The sequence below is a fragment of the Quercus lobata genome, chromosome 3 (assembly GCF_001633185.2).
Source record: "Quercus lobata isolate SW786 chromosome 3, ValleyOak3.0 Primary Assembly, whole genome shotgun sequence".
In the NCBI taxonomy this organism is placed as follows: domain Eukaryota; kingdom Viridiplantae; phylum Streptophyta; class Magnoliopsida; order Fagales; family Fagaceae; genus Quercus; species Quercus lobata.
The window spans coordinates 12,143,769-12,160,984 of NC_044906.1; the positions used below are offsets into that span (position 1 = coordinate 12,143,769).

General features: G+C 37.0%; 1 protein-coding gene across 1 annotated transcript; it reads left to right on the forward strand.

Moving 5' to 3' along the window:
* Positions 1–1,031: 1,031 nt before the first annotated feature.
* On the forward strand, positions 1,032–1,979 carry LOC115980337. Its single transcript, XM_031102601.1, has one exon. The coding sequence runs from the start codon at positions 1,032–1,034 to the stop codon at positions 1,977–1,979; it is 948 nt and encodes a 315-aa protein (XP_030958461.1).
* Positions 1,980–17,216: the final 15,237 nt, after the last annotated feature.

Sequence of the window (17,216 nt, forward strand, 5' to 3'; positions counted from 1 at the left end):
AATGGTCTGGCCAGAGTCTTAACAGAACCAAATCAGGGATATTCTTCTCTAAGCACACCACAGCAAATTGCAAAAGATCTATAAAGCATCTTCTCCAAATGAAATCCCTCAAAAAGGATGTAGTGTACCTTGGTGCACCCTTGTTCATGTCCAGATCTCCATCCAAAGACTTCAAATTTTTGCTGGAAAAGTTAGAATCGAAACTTGCTGGTTGGAGGAGCAGAACCCTCTCATGGGCGGGTAGAAGCACTCTCATTACATCAGTGGCACAAGCTATCCCCAGCTATACTTTATCTGCCTTTCATGTCCCTACCAAAAACTGTGATAAGTTGGATTCGATGACCAGAAGGTTTTGGTGGAAGCCTAAGGAGAAGGAGGGTAAATTCGTAGCATGTAAACAATGGGACAAGCTATGTCGACCCAAAGTCGCAGGTGGTTTGGGTTTCAAAAAAACCAAAGAAGTTAATGCTGGCCTCCTTGCAAAGCTGGCTTGGATGGTGGCCTCAAGAAAGCAAAGCATTTGTATGGAGGTTCTTCGAACTAAGTACAAAGTTAAAGAAGATTGGCTTAGAGCGGAACCAAAGAAAAGAGCTTCCCCAACATGGAGAGCTATTGAGGATGCAAAAAATCTGGTTGTGAAAGGAGCTTGCTACCTACTAGGCGACGGCAAATCGATTAGTGTTTGGGAGGATCCATGGATCCCATGGATGGAAGGATTCAAACCATGACCTAGGATTGAGGTATATTCACAACTTCCCTTCAAAGCACATCACCTCTTCGACCCTCCATCGAAAACTTGGGATGAGAACATGATCAAGGAGATTTTTGATTCTGACTCTGCCATTGCAATCCTCACCATCCCCATCCCAATCACCACAAGGCAAGATAAGCTCATATGGCTCCCCAATCCTAAAGGAACTTTCTCAGTTAAGTCTGTCCATAAGGTGGCCTTTTAGTATCCAAACAGCAATGTACAAGCTCAACCACTTTGGAAAAATTTATGGAAAGCTAAACTCCCCGAGCGCCTCAAAATGCTCTTATGGAGGATAGGTGCCAACGTCTTGCCTACAAAGGTGAACCTTCAGCGCAGAATTCAGCAAGCTGACATAACCTGTAGCTTGTGCAAATCGGATGAGGAGACTTATGTACACTTGTTCTTCCTTTGTCCTTTTGCCAAAGCCTTCTGGACCACAGTTGGTTGGGGCTTTAGATTTGACTCTACATCTCTGACCTCAAATGAAGACATCATTAGTTTGATCATAAACCCAACACATGCTCCCATCCCCACAGATCAACATTGGACTATAACGCTCAACATGGCTCTGATCATAGATGAGATATGGAAGACCAGAAACCACCTTCTCTTTCACGGGGGCAAAGTTGATGTGAATAAAGCCATGAACAATGCTCGAATCAGGTTCCTGGAAGCGTCAAAGGTGTACTCTCCTAGCAGTCGTCCTTCTGTGGAACAATCTGTCGATGTTTGGTCTCCTCCACCTCAAGGTTGGATCAAAATCAACGACGATGGAGCTCTAAGTAATTCAAAATCTGCTTTGGCTGCTGTTGCTAGAAATCATTTGGGAATTGCCATCTCCATTTGGGGTAAGGAGCATCACCTTTGTTCTCCGTCTCAAGCAGAGGCTGAAGCAATTCTATGGGCAGTGCAAATTGCCATTCAAGAGAGATGGAGTGCAGTCATTTTCGAAGGAGATGCTAAGCTGTGTTTTGACCCTCTTTCACAACCTGACCTCACTCCGAGTTGGCCCATCAGCACTTCAATTTGTAATATTCATAGTTTGGTTTCTTGTTTTGTGTCTTGTGAGTTTAGGTGGGTTCAGCGTAAGTGCAATGTTGCAGCTCATGAAGCTGCAAGGTTTGCTCTAAACTCTTACTGCCCTTTTTGTTTTTCTTATGGTAATTTTCCCCCCTCTCTTGAGGCTGCTTGTAAGGGAGATTACCCCTCTGTTTCTGTTGTTTAGTTTTTAATGAAAATTGCAGATTATCAAAAAAAAAAAAAAAAAAGTGTACATGTGTATGTAACTCCCTTCTAAAAACTTGAACCTTAGGCCTTGTCTCTCTCACCCCACATAAACTTTGTACTTGTAGAGTGATTATCAATGTGCACGGTGGTAGAGTCTCCATTCTCTAACATTCTCAACCTTGAGTCCTCCAATTTATGTAGGTTGTACTTTCTTAAATTGTGTTGTAATTTCCTATATTCAAATAATATATTTTTGGCTTTTAATTAATAAAAAATGCAGTGTTTTGGCATTTTTCTTTTTCATTTGCCAAAAAAAAAAAAAAAAAAAAGCTTAGGATTTAGCTTTTCATCAAATGCTAAATTAATATTGTACAAAAACATTATTTTTTTATGTAGCATTAATATATAGAGCCTGACTAATGGATACTTAATGTGCAATCATGTTGAGCTAAAGCTGAGAAATCTATCATTTTCTTTTCAAATAAGGTTGAATTTATTCACTTATTTGATTAGCTTATGCTTTTCTTATATAACACAACAACTAAATTCTTTTAGCCCTTTAGAAATCTATGCTAATAATTATTGACTAAATAATAGTTAAAATCATGTTATTTGAGTTAATTAAATAGAATGATCTTCATTAATGAACTCATAAAAATTAGATTTATATTAAAATTTTATAATTAAAAATTCTATATAATTATTACAACTGGTATGTTGTCCGTGCGATGCACGGATAATATATTGTAATATTTTATATAAGATGGTTTTGGAGAATGTTGTACATATATTATAACATAATTATTATAGAATTTTGTTAGTAATGAGTTCATCATAAGAGGAAACAATTATAAATTATACACACATATCCATTATAATTATTCAGTTCAAGTAGTGAGAAATAAAAAAACAATTTTGGAGAAATATTGTAGAATAAGAGTTTATATAAAATGCGTCTTTCTTTTTCTTAATTCTAAAACAAAATACACATCTGAAACACTTACAATCAATCACATCATTTATAAAACCCACAAATCTACAACATTTGACCTTAACATCAAAATCGTAATTTTTACTGTTGTCACTCAATATAAAATGCAAGCTCCCCTTCCTTGGTTGTAGCCAACTCATATAGCTTAGGATTAGATGGGACAACAATGTTAGACGTAGGTGTTGTCGAAAGATTAAAGGTAAATAAAATCATTTTTTGGTATATTGTATTTTATGGGTAGGTATATATAACGGTGTAGAAGTGCAAGGGTGAAATGGTGAGTTGAAATGCAAAGAATTTTGTATGTATCTGTGAGGGAGGAAAAGTCTAGAAACATTGAACTAAAGGATATAAGGAATATTCACTTTTTAATTAGAAAAGTCTTGAAACATTGAACCAAAGGATACAAAGAATATTTACTCTTTAATTAGAAAAGTCTTGAAACATTGAACCAAATCAAACAAAATTTTAATATTTAATTTGATCTTATCTTTGATGTGGCACTTGAGACTCTTTGTCAAAAAAATGCGCCACTTGGCAGAACCTTATACTTTCTCATTTGAGGTCTCTGCTTATATATATATATTGATTGATTGATTAAAATGGACTATTTATAATAAACTTATACAAAAAAGTTCAAGGAACTTCACAGAAAATACTCTCAGAAGAAGACAAATAGACAAAATCATGCTCAATTTTGAGTTCGAATCCCTATTTATTGACAAAAAAGAAATTATTCAATTTATTTATTTTATGTGAAAAATATTTATAAATTATTTTTCAAAACAAAAGCATACATTTGTTTAAATTAGATAAGTAAAGTAAAAAAATAAACTATATAAATGATCTCATTTAACTTTCATTTTGCTCGCATTTACATTTTCTTTAGCTTTGCCTTAGCACTACCAACTGGAACCAACGTGTCAGTCCGCGTGATTAGATAATGCGAAGAACAATGTTGAGTTTAATATCTTTTAAGAAAAATGCTAGGAACACATAAAGTTGTATAATTCTTACCACTCATAACTAGTCACGTGACAATTTGTGCAACTTCATGTGTTCCTAGCATTGCCCATAATATATATGTAGGTATATAAAAGCCTCATCACATGTGCTTCGCATGTGTGATGAGGCTTTTTTTTTTTTTTTTTTTTTTTTTTGAGTTTAATGTCATAATTTTTCATTCAAAACGAAATTTTCTATAACATCTTTCATATAGTTCATGTATCATAAACGGTCATAGAGTTACCAATTCACAATATATGTAGTTGAGAAAGCACAATACACAATATAATTAAATTGATAAAGTAGTATATAAATTTTGTTGAAAAGCTTACTAATTTTGATAAGAAAATGCCTAACCATTGAGAAGAATTCAGTATATGAAACAGTAAATGTGGAAATAGATAATGTTGGTTAGAATTAGGATGAAATAATAAAGAGGAATTTGAAGGAACATTGTGAGTTTGGAGTTTTTGAATTCTAATGTTATTAGAATTTTTTCTCATACATTCCACAACATTGGAAAAGGGAGAGAGGAACAAATGAAAGGAGAATTTTTATTTATTTATTTATGTGACGTGGGTGTTTAGCAAAAAAATATGTGACATGGGTAGGTTTTTTTTTTTAAAATTTTTTATGGAAGTTTTTTTTTTTTTTTTTTGGTGAGATCTTTCATTCACATTTTTCCATCATAGAACGTTTTATAAAACTCTTGGACTCCCAAATTTGGAGTATCTTACTTTCACGCAATTCATAGGGTTCAATAAGCAATCGATATTTCACAATCAATGGTGTAGTACTATTTGTAGTAGTGGTTCTTATATATCGTATTAACAATCAAAAGATGGTTGAAAGACAAAATATCTATTTGACAGGACATCTTCCTATACCTATGAATTTCATGGACCCAGAAATGATACATTGGAAGATGAAAGTTCAAATAGTGTAAAAACACCCTTGAACGTTTAGACCCCCAATTTACAAATTAACCAATTCAAGCTTTATGTCAAACAACTAGTGTGCGGAAAATGAACAAAAGCTATAATATAGAATTGGAAAAACTATCTAAACCAAATTAAAATCACAACCCACAGCAGATAATAAAAGGCAAAGATAAAAGGGAAGGAAGACGCAAACACAAAGACAACACGCGATGTGTTATTGAAGAGGAAACCGAAGCCCTCGCGTAAAACCTCTCCGCCACCCTCCAAGCGGTAAACAATCCACTAGAAAATGTAGTTGGGATACATGGATAGCAATAGACCCTCCAAGCCTAATCTACCCAGTGCACCTAAGCCCTCTAAGCTTCTTGCTCCAATGAGGTTGCGCCGAACCTTTTTCTTTTCTAGCTTCCCGGATTCCACAACTAGATCGTAGCATCAACCAATGTAGATTGGTTCCTTCCTAACTGCTTCCTAGAACACCAAACAGCCCTCTCACAGTGATGAATATGGTGAGAACAAGGTTTTGGTAAAATGCCTCTCATGGGTTTGACAATGGAGAGGAAGAGAGTTGAGGAATTTGAAGAGACTCTAATGTATAGATTGTAGGTGAATCAATCTTGTTTTACTCTAAGGTTTCTCTCTCAAAATTCTCTCTGGAAGCTCTCTTTCATTTGTGGGTATAAGGGGTATATATACTAGGGTGAGAGAGGAATGTGAAACGTCAGGTTTTTCAAAACAGGGCTGGCTCGCAGATTGACCTCGCGACTTGACTGAATTGCAAGATCCAGTTGCGAGATAATCGTATGGCCAGTTGTACTGTTTTGTTCTGTAGTGCTCCAGCTAGCATGACTGTTCACCTTCTGGCATGCTTGGCACGTGTGGTGCATTTGGCGGCTTGCAGCCGCGAGTCACCTGCGAGATCCAGCCGCGAGACTCTGTTTTCTTGCATACTCTTGAGCATTCTATACTCTATCTCACTCACTACCCTTACAACAAACCCACCTAAATACAGGGTTACTAAATGCTGAAATACAAGCAAATTTGGCACGGAATAAAGCCAATAAGATGGTTAATTAAATTCAACCTTACAATCTCCCCCTTTGGCTATTCCATGACAAAACCCTAAAACAGACTCTAGACTTAACATGTGAGTTGGGAACAGTTGAGCAAAACTCACTCACACCTAACTCTAGAAGCTGTGAAGTACTTGAATCAGAAGAACATGAAACTCCTGAAACACAACAATACACCATGATCATTGTATGCAGAAAAGTATGAAATGCATATGAAACAGGCTTAAGGTGATCAAGCAAAGATGAAGTGAAGTTTCAAATCATGGCTTGATCAACCAAGTAATCACCACAAGGTAGTGATCACAGTGCTCATTCACACTTGGAATGAACACTTAAACATACAAGTTAACAAGAACAAAGCAAGTTACTTGTATGCACAACACTCAACCAATGCATAATACACTAGGTATATGCATCTAGGAACAATCCTACAAGGGCACAAGAGTGACAGTACTTAAAACAAAATGCAAGACATTTAGATAGAAGTACTGATTTAAACAAAGTATAAAAGACTGCATAAAGCATGGTACAAACCATAAAGCCTACAAATATGCATAAAAACATAACCCTAAAAGCTTACAAAAGCAACATGGGTACAAAACACAAAATATACAACTTAAACTAAAGAAGAATACAAAAACACTCCCCCTTAGGTAATATCCTCCCCCTCTGATCAGGCTATCACTCCCCCTTTTTGTCATGGAATAGGCCATACAATCTCTTCTAGCCTTCTCTAAATCTGATCCAATTGAGTTTGGAGTGAGGTAAACTTCATATCCCATCGAGTGCTATGATGGTGTAGAGTAGATGTGAGTTCGGACATCTTTGTATTCAACTCGTGTACAGAGGATACAATGTGATCAAGTTTTTTATCAAGGGAGAGAGTGCTGAAATGAGAACCACTGTGAGATGCGGAAGTTTCCGGTTTGGCTCTCTTCCGACTATGTCCAATGCTTGCGTTAAATGTACGCATGTTGATTGAACTCGGTTTTGAGTGAGGAGATTCATCTGCCGTTGGATAAATTCCTTTGAGCTTCAAGATCCTTGAAATGAGACAGCAGAAAGGAATACATGTTCGGGACTCAGTTCATAGAACTGTTTTGCGTAGAACATGAAAGATATGAGCACATATGTCAATTTTTACATAAGAGATTAGGTCATGAAGAAACAAAGCACGTCCGAGGTTCATATACCCAATGCTTGATAAGGTGTACAAATTGTGAAACATCACAATTGTAAGCACTCTCAGTTTTGGAGGAAGAGAGGAAACATTGACGGAGTTTCCATTGGATGAGAATTCCAAGTCTTGTCCAAGACCCTCCTTAAGAAGTTCCTCATCAGGACAAAGATCATCATAAATCGGTAAGTGTCGAAGCATTGGTCGGTTGATGTGAAGGATCTCTGCCAAATATGCAGGAGAGACTGAAAAACTCTTTTTCCTAACCCAGCACTTAAGTTTATCTTCTTCCACAATCGCGTTGGCATAAAATTCCTTTACCAAATCTTCATACGCATCATCTAGATCAGAGAGAAGGTAATTCCAATCCTTGTGAGCAAACCATTTCGGAATGTCAGTGTCATGAAGTGATGATTGATCAACAAGTCTTTCTAGTAATGGTGTAGCATTTCGGAAATAATTTTCATGAGACTGAAAGGCAGCATAGGATCTGAACTTGTTGGAATCGAACCCTTTTGATGAAGAACGAGTCCCTTTTGTTTGAGGTGAGTAGTCATCAACATCAATGACATGTTCCTTTCCTTTGGAACTACCTCCTTTCACAGCTACTTTCTTGAATGGTGACATTTCCAGTCTGAATCATGAATAGAGGAAAAGAAAGAATACAATCCAACAGACATAATTAGCAGTGGGTTAGTGTCAAATTAGGGATAATGAAGAAACCCTAAAAGCTAGATGGAAATGACCAGAAAATAACAATGAGGGACAAAAATGACCCAAATGTAGCTACACAATAGAGTGGATCAGATTAAAACCACACAAAAATGAGAACATCATACACTCAAGTGATCAAACACAGGTAAGAGAAATATGAATACCAAGGAGAACACAAAAACATGAGGAAAAGGCAAAATAAAGAGGAGAGAACAAAACTCATACCTTTCCTTGAAGATAGATTGAATGGTAACAAGTTGGTGAAAGAATTTGAAGATTACCACAGTGATGATGAATAAGTGAAAGTAAGATCAGAAAATGAACAGACACAAAGTGCAAGACAAGTAAATGAGAACCCCTTTTTGAGAAAAGTGTTGAAAATGAGCTCATTTTGCAGAACACGTGATTTTCGCGACTAAAGTGAGTCGCCAACAAGTCACCAGGTCAAGCAGCCAAAACACTCAAAGACAAAGTTTTGAAAAAAAATTTCTAAGTGTTTTTCGCGACTGGAAGGTCTACCTGCGAGGGAGTCGCGAGCTGAGCCGCGAAAATCTCTGAGTAACCCTTGCGACTGGACCTTCCACTCGCGAACAAGTCGCCAAAATTGACCCACGAACTAGCGACTGAGGCCTGCGACTTGACTTACCCGCGAATGAGTCGCCAAAACAGGGCAAAAATGAATTTTTGAAATATTCAGATTTTGAGAACAACATACTTTCCAAAAACACCTAAAACACTCAAAAATCTTTTTGTGCTTGACTCAACAAAGATTGAGTATGTGAAAACACATTTCATCAAGTACAATCACACAAATGAATATGGCATTTATTGAACATAAACTTGTGTGTTGTGTGTGGATATCAATAATGAGATAGTCCTTAGTCTAATGTGAAGCTTCAATAATCAATTCAACCAAGGCATACACAATTAGCACTAAATCATGTGACCTATCTCAATTATAGAAATATGTATATATGACCTCCCACAAAACTTGATAACATAACTTGGAGCTTTACATTTGACTCCACTTTCAATCATAACATTTTATCTTGTTGATCTTTTTGAGACAATCGTCTCTCATTGTGAGAGTGATGTTTGATATTCCACTTTGATGAGATAGCCTTTGGCTTTTTGAATAAACATTCACTTTAATCTTTGGTTGCTTTCCCTTTTTCCTAGTCGAATACTAGTATGTGCGACAGGCTTTTGCAGCTCAATATCTCTTTTCATTTGGAGATTTACATTTGGTGAGCTTTTTTTAGCAAAAACAAAAAAAAGAGTGGGAAGATATATAGACACAAGTCTATGCATGTCTCAAGATCAATATAACCATTCACTAATCATTCATGACAAGTTTGAAGATCTATTTACAACAAACACATAGATTTCAAGATTTCTCCCACAGTGATAAGAGTGCAAAGAAACAAGCTATGCTCGAAAATGCACAAAGCCATTAGCACAAAGGTACAAGGCAAAACAAGTTTTGAGACAAAACTCAACAATGTCAATCAAACTTTTTGATTTTCTAATTTTTATGTGATTTTTGGATTTTTGACACATAAGAAGAAAAAGATTGATCAAAAATAAAAAAGAACAAAGGTATGCACAAATAGATAAACAATCAAAATCATGCTACAAGAAGCCAACAAAGTAGTGTGTGCCCCAACACAAACAAACTTATCATATTATAAATATGTGAAGCACACATCACACAAGAGAGTCAGGGAATTGTACCAACACCAATGGTCTTACGGAGTGATTCAAACCATGGACCATCGAGAGGCTTGGTGAAGATGTTCGCCTTTTGATTGTCGGTGTGTATGAACTCAAGGCACACAACTCTTTCCTCTACCAGATCTCGAATGAAATGGTAACGTATCTCTATGTGTTTAGATTTTGAATGTTGGACAAGATTCTTGGAAAGATTGATGGCACTGGTGTTGTCACAGAAGACACACATCGTCTCATGAGGAATACTATAATCATGAAGTAATTTCTTCATCCAAAGAAGCTGAGTGCAACAACTTCTAGCGGTGATGTATTCTACTTCAGCAGTAGATAAAGACACGGAATTTTGTTTCTTGCTCATCCACGAGACAAGATTGTTACCAAGGTAGAAGCAGCCTCCTGAAGTACTCTTCCGATCATCTACACTACCAGCCCAGTCAGCATCTGAATACCCGACAAGACAAGCATTTGAGTCTTTTGAATACCACAGACCATAGTTTGAAGTTCCATTAACATATCGAATGATTCGCTTAACTGCAGTTAGGTGAGATTCCTTTAGATTAGCTTGATATCTGGCACAAACACCAACACTGAATGCAATGTCCGGTCTACTAGCTGTAAGATAGAGTAAACTCCCAATGATACTCCTATATAAGGTAGGACTTACTTCTACTCTAGAGGAATCAACATTCAGTTTAGTAGATGAGCACATGGAGTGGAGGCATGTTTTTTTGGAGTCTAGTCCAAACTTCTTGACAATGTTTCTAGCTGAAAGTTCAAATAGTGTAAAAATACCCTTGAACGTTTAGACCCCCAATTTACAAATTAACCAATTCAAGCTTTATGTCAAACAACAAGTGTGCGGAAAATGAATAAAAGCTATAATATAGAATTGGAAAAACTATCTAAGCCAAATTAAAATCACAACTCACAGCAGATAATAAAAGGAAAAGATAAAAGGGAAGGAAGATGCAAACACAAAGACAACACGCAATGTGTTATCGAAGAGGAAACCGAAGCCCTTGGCGTAAAACCTCTCCACCACCCTCCAAGCGGAAAAAAATCCACTAGAAAATGTAGTTGGGATACATGGACAGCAATAGACCCTCCAAGCCTAATCTACCCAGTGCACCTAAGCCCTCCAAGCTTCTTGCTCCAACGAGGTTGCGCCGAACCTTTTTCTTTTCTAGCTTCCCGGATTCCGCTACTAGACCGTAGTATCAACCAATGTAAATTGGTTCCTTCCTAACTGCTTCCCAGAACACCAAACAGCCCTCTCACAGTGATGAATATGGTGAGAACAAGGTTTTGGTAAAATGCCTTTCAAGGGTTTGACAATGGAGAGGAAGAGAGTTGAGAAATTTGAAGAGACTCTAATGTATAGATTGTAGGTATATCAATCTTGTTTTACTCTAGGGTTTCTCTCTCAAAATTCTCTCTAGAAGCTTTCATTCATTTGTGGGTATAAGGGGTATATATATACTAGGGTAAGAGAGGAATGTGAAACGTCAGGTTTTTCAAAATAGGGTTGGCTCGCGGCTTGACCTTGCGACTTGATTGAGTCGCAAGATCCAGTCGCGAGATAACCGTATGGCCAGTTGTAATGTTTTGTCCTGTAGTGCTCCAGCTAGCATGACTGTTCACCTTTTGGCATGCTTGGCACGTGTGGTGCATCTAGCGGCTTGCAGCCGCGAGTCACCCGCGAGATCCAGCCGCGAGACTCTATTTTCTTGCACACTCTTGAGCATTCTACACTCTATCTCACTCACTACCCTTACAACAAACCCACCTAAAATACAGGGTTACTAAATGCTGAAATATAAGCAAATTTGGCACGGAATAAAGCCAATAAGATGGTTGATTAAATTCAACCTTACACTAGCATACTTCTCTTGTGAAACAAATATACCCTCCTTCTGTTGTTTGACTTGAAGACCCAAGAAAAATATGAGTTCCCCCACCATACTCATCTCGAATTCCTTCTTCATTTCCTTAGAAAATTCAATAGCACAATCTTCAATGGTAGCCCCAAACACTATGTCATCAACATAAACTTGTGCCACAAGGAGATAATCTTCATCATTTTTGACAAACAAAGTTCGGTCGGCATATCCCCTTTTGAATCCTCTATCTAGGAGGTAATGTGTAAGCCGATCATACCAAGCTCTAGGTGCTTGTTTTAAGCCATAAAGGGCTTTCTTCAATCTCAACACATGATCAGGAAAGTGAGGATCCTCAAATCCTTTTGGTTGCTCAACAAACACTTCTTCAATCAAGTATCCATTCAGAAATGCACATTTTACATCCATTTGATAGAGTTTGAAGTTCATAGTGCATGTAATGGACATGAGAATTCGAATGGATTCAAGTCTTGTGACAGGAGCGAAGGATTCATCAAAGTCTACTCCTTCTACTTGAGTGTATCCTTGAACTACTAACCGAGATTTATTTCGAATTATCTCTCCATCTTCATCAATTTTGTTTTTGAAAATCCATTTTGTGCCTATGACATGAACATTTTCAGGCCTTGGAGCAAGTTCCCACACATCATTCCTCACAAATTGATTTAGTTCTTCATGCATTGACTCAACCCAATTCTCATCTTGAAGAGCCTCTTCTACCATTCTTGGCTTAAATTGAGCAAGGTAGCAATGATATGTTACATGATTGGCCAACAGGATGTTTCCTTTTCTGAGGCGAAGACCTTCATCTAGAGACCCTATGATGTTGCTTTCCGGATGGTTCTTAATTACTCTTGAAGATGGCTTCTTTGATGTGGAGACTTCATCACTTCGTGAGATGGGAGGATGGACTTCTGGAGGAGTAAGAGGACTTGATGTTCTAGACATCAATCTTGTTTCCATTCTTGGGTTGATGGGAGTCGATTCTTCTTCTGGTGTAGGTTCTTCAACTTCTATATCAAGAGCTTCGACCTCAACATCGGGTTCTTTGGTGCTTGGCCCTTCTCCATCATCAATCATCTCCACCTTAGATAAGGCATCATCAATCTTGACATTGATGGATTCCATCACTGTCTTAGTTCTCTTGTTAAAAACTCTATACGCCCGACTCGTAGTAGAGTACCCAAGAAAAATACCTTCATCACTTCTCGCATCAAACTTCCCAAGATTCTCCCGATCATTTAGGATATAAAATTTGCTTCCAAACACCCGGAAATACTTCACTTTAGGCTTCTTTCCATTCCAAATCTCATAGGCGGTCTTCTTTGTTCCTACTCGAAAAAATATTCTATTGCCAATGTGACACGAGGTGTTGACAGCGTCTCCCCAAAACTTTTGAGGTATTTGCTTGTTAAGCAACATGACTCTTGCCATTTCTTGAATCACCCGATTCTTTCTCTCTACCATTCCATTTTGTTGTGGAGTTTTGGGGGCTGAAAATTCCCTTTTGATTCCATTCTTTTCACAGAAAGACTCGAATCTTGCATTCTCAAATTCCCTCCCATGATCACTTCTTATTTTGGCAATAGGGACCCCTCTCTCGTTTTGTAGTTTCTTGCATAGAATTTCCAACCTCTCACATGCTTCTGATTTTTCTCTAAGAAATTCAATCCAAGTGTATCTTGAGTAATCATCCACAATGACCATAATGTATCTCTTTCCTCCTAGACTTTCAGTTCTGGTAGGCCCCATTAGATCAACATGAAGTAACTCCCAACACCGAGAAGTAGCAATCACATTCACCTTGTGATGACTTGCCTTTGTTTGCTTTCCCATTTGGCATGCACCACAAATAGTCTTCTTCACCTTTTCAAACTTAGGAAGTCCCTCAACTGCTTCAAGTTTGGACACTTTAGCTACTTGTTTGAAATTCGCATACCCAAATTTGTGATGCCAAAGTTCCAACATGTCAACACGAGCACTTCTACACGAAATGGGTGCTGTGGGAACTACTCCATAGTAGTTGTCTGTAGTCCGATTTCCCTCCAAGACCTGAATCCCTTCTTCATTGATGATCAAACATCCCTTCTTAGAGAATTGTACCAGGAAATCATCATCACAAATTTGAGTGATGCTCAGAAGATTTGCCTTCAGCCCTTTTATGTATAACACATCTTTCAACAGAGGTAATCCAGGTATCTCGATAGTCCCTTTGCCTAGGACTTGAGCATGACTTCCATCACCAAAAGTCACATAGTCACCAACCTTGTCTTTGAGTGTCTTAAACAGTGACTTATCCCCTGTCATATGGCGAGAACAACCGCTGTCAAGATACCACAAGCATGAATTAAACACCTTCAATAAGGTATGCACAAATAAGCTCACATGAGACAAACGTTCTTGACCTTCAAACAAAAACTTATCATCAGTTTTCATGCTTCTGTTAGATTGACCTTTCATTTTCAGACTCTCAATCATCTCACACAACATTCTATTCTTTCTTTTGTATTTCTTAATCAACGATTTAGATTCAGATATGCTACTGTGTAAGATATGATTCTGATTTTCAAAATATTCCAGCATGTGAACAAATATCCTAGCATGCTTCTTAGTTTTTAACAACTCTACAAGTTCATTGGTAAGACACCCTTCAAACATATGCATAGAGTCATTTTCACAAACACTTAAACTACAATTCAGCATGGTATTTTCCATAACAGCTACCACAACACAGGGGTCTAGGATCGCACTTAGGTAATAAAACCACAACAAGTGCACCCACTCTGATACCAATTGAAAATTCAAATAGTATAAAAACACCCTTGAATGTTTAGACCCCCAATTTACAAATTTACCAATTCAAGCTTTATGTCAAACAACTAGAGTGTGGAAAATGAACAAAAGCTATAATATAGAATTGGAAAAACTATCTAAGACAAATTAAAATCACAACTCACATCAGATAATAAAAGGCAAAGATAAAAGGGAAGGAAGATGCAAACACAAAGACAACATGCGATGTGTTATCGAAGAGGAAACCGAAGCCCTCGGCCTAAAACCTCTCCGCCGCCCTCCAAGCGGTAAACAATCCACTAGAAAATGTAGTTGGGATGCATGGACAGCAATAGACCCTCCAAGCCTAATCTACCCAGTGCATCTAAGCCCTCCAAGCTTCTTGCTCCAACGAGATTGCGCCAAACCTTTTTCTTTTCTAGCTTCCCGGATTCCGCAACTAAACCGTAGCATCAACCAATGTAGATTGGTTCCTTCCTAACTGCTTCCCAGAACACCAAACAGCCCTCTCATAGTGATGAATATGGTGAGAACAAGGTTTTAGTAAAATGCCTCTCAAGGGTTTGACAATTGAGAGGAAGAGAGTTGAGGAATTTGAAGAGACTCTAATGTATAGATTGTAGGTGAATCAATCTTGTTTTACTCTAGGGTTTCTCTCTCCAAATTCTCTCTGGAAGCTCTCTTTCATTTGTGGGTATAAGGGGTATATATACTAGGGTGAGAGAGGAATGTGAAACGTCAAGTTTTTCAAAACAGGGCTGGCTCGTGGCTTGACCTCGCGACTTGACTGAGTCTCGAGATCTAGTCGCGAGATAACCTTATGGCCAGTTGTACTGTTTTGTTCTGTAGTGCTCCAGCTAGCATGATTATTCACCTTCTGGCATGCTTGGCATGTGTGGTGCATCTGGCGGCTTGCAGTCGTGAGTCACCCGCGAGATCCAGCCGCGAGACTCTGTTTTTTTGCACACTCTTGAGCATTCTACACTCTATCTCACTCACTACCCTTACAACAAACCCACCTAAATACAGAGCTACTAAATGCTGAAATACAAGCAAATTTGGCACAGAATAAAGCCAATAAGATGGTTGATTAAATTCAACCTTACAGAAGACTTTTTTGGCTCTTCCAATATCAATAGGTTGATTGTTTCACTCCTCTATCTTCCAAAAGGAAAAAAGATCTTTGATAGCCTTTTCTTGGATCCGAAAGTAAGTACTTGGGCTCTCCCAATAACTAAAAAGTGTATCATGCCTGAATTTAACTGGGGTTCGTAGTGGTGGAGGAATTGGATCGGAAAAAAGAGGGATTCCAGTTGTAAGATATCTAATAATGAAACTGTCGCTAGAATTGGGATCTCATTCAAAGAGAAAGATATCAAATATCTGGAGTTTCTTTTTGTATATTATATTGATGATCCGATCTGCAAGGCCCATGATTTGGAATTGTTGGATTGTCTTTCTTTGAGGAAGAGGCGAAATAAAATCAACTTGAATTCGGGATAGCTGTTCGAAATCTTAGTGAAAGACTGGATTGGTTATCTCATCTTTGCTTTTCCATGAAAAAATACCAATTGAAGTGGAGGGCTTCTTCAAACAACAAGTAGCTGGGTCAACTATTCAATCAAATGATATTGAGCATGTTTTAATCTCTTCTCGAGAAACAAGTGGACTATTTCTTTGCAAAATTTTGCTTAATTTCATATGTGACAATTCTGCCAAGATCTCTTCTTTAGTTGGGGGAAGAATCCACACGAATCGGATTTTTTGAGGAAAATATCGAGAGAGAATTGGATTTGGTTAGACAATGTGTGGTTGGTAAACAAGGATCAATTTTTTAGCAAGGTACGGAATGTATCGTCAAATATTCAATATGATTCCACAAGATCTAGTTTAGTCAAGTAATGGATTCTAGCCAATTGAATGGATCTCCAGATCAATCCACAGATCATTTCGATTCCATTAGTAATGAGGATTTGGAATATCACACATTGATCAGTCAAAGAGAGATTCAACAACTAAAAGAAGGATCAATTCTTTGGGATCCTTCCTTTCTTCAAATGTTTTATTTTTATAAGAACTATGTGGGTAGCCTTTTTTTTTTTTTTTTTGGTTAGAAACGTGGGATAGTGGGGCTGGGAAGTGGGAAGTGTGAGGGTAGTAGGAAGATTTTTTTTTTTTTGGTTGATTTACCGTTTTAACCTTGTTTCTTTTTTTAACGAATAAGAATAAGTTAATTAAATTAAAAGTATTTTTGAAAGTAAAAAAGGCAATAACTAACTTTTTGAATCATCTTAATATATAGAAATATAAGATATATATAGATATATATATATATATATATATATTTTGGGTCAATTTATAGATACTTTAAACACTCTAAATCTACACTTTAACGAGTTTGAGTTGACCATAGTTATTAGTATCGTATGATACGCGATACGTATCGTATCGTGTGTAAAACGTTTTGTATCGTATCGGCATATCATAAATGCTCATGAATCGTACGATACAATGTGCGTATCGTATGAATCGTATTGTATCGTAAAATCGTACGTATTGTACGATATATGGACAAATGCTTTAAAATGAGATTTTTTGTTAAAATTTGTACATTTATTTGAATCTAACAAGTTGTTAGACTTGTTTTTAACAAAAAATTATTAGTTTACTTAGTTTATCCTACTAAAATAACATATTCATAAGTTTTTTTTGTTCTCTCTCCTACAATTAGACTACATAGTACACACTTACCCTTCACTTTAATATTTAAAAATTTATTTTATATATTATGAATAAAATATTAATTGACGATATAAATTTTTTATTTTTATCATTATTGTTATAAGTCCAAGAAACCAGAATGCCAAAATTTTTTTTTATATAAATATTATTTAAATAAAAAGAACAAAAAG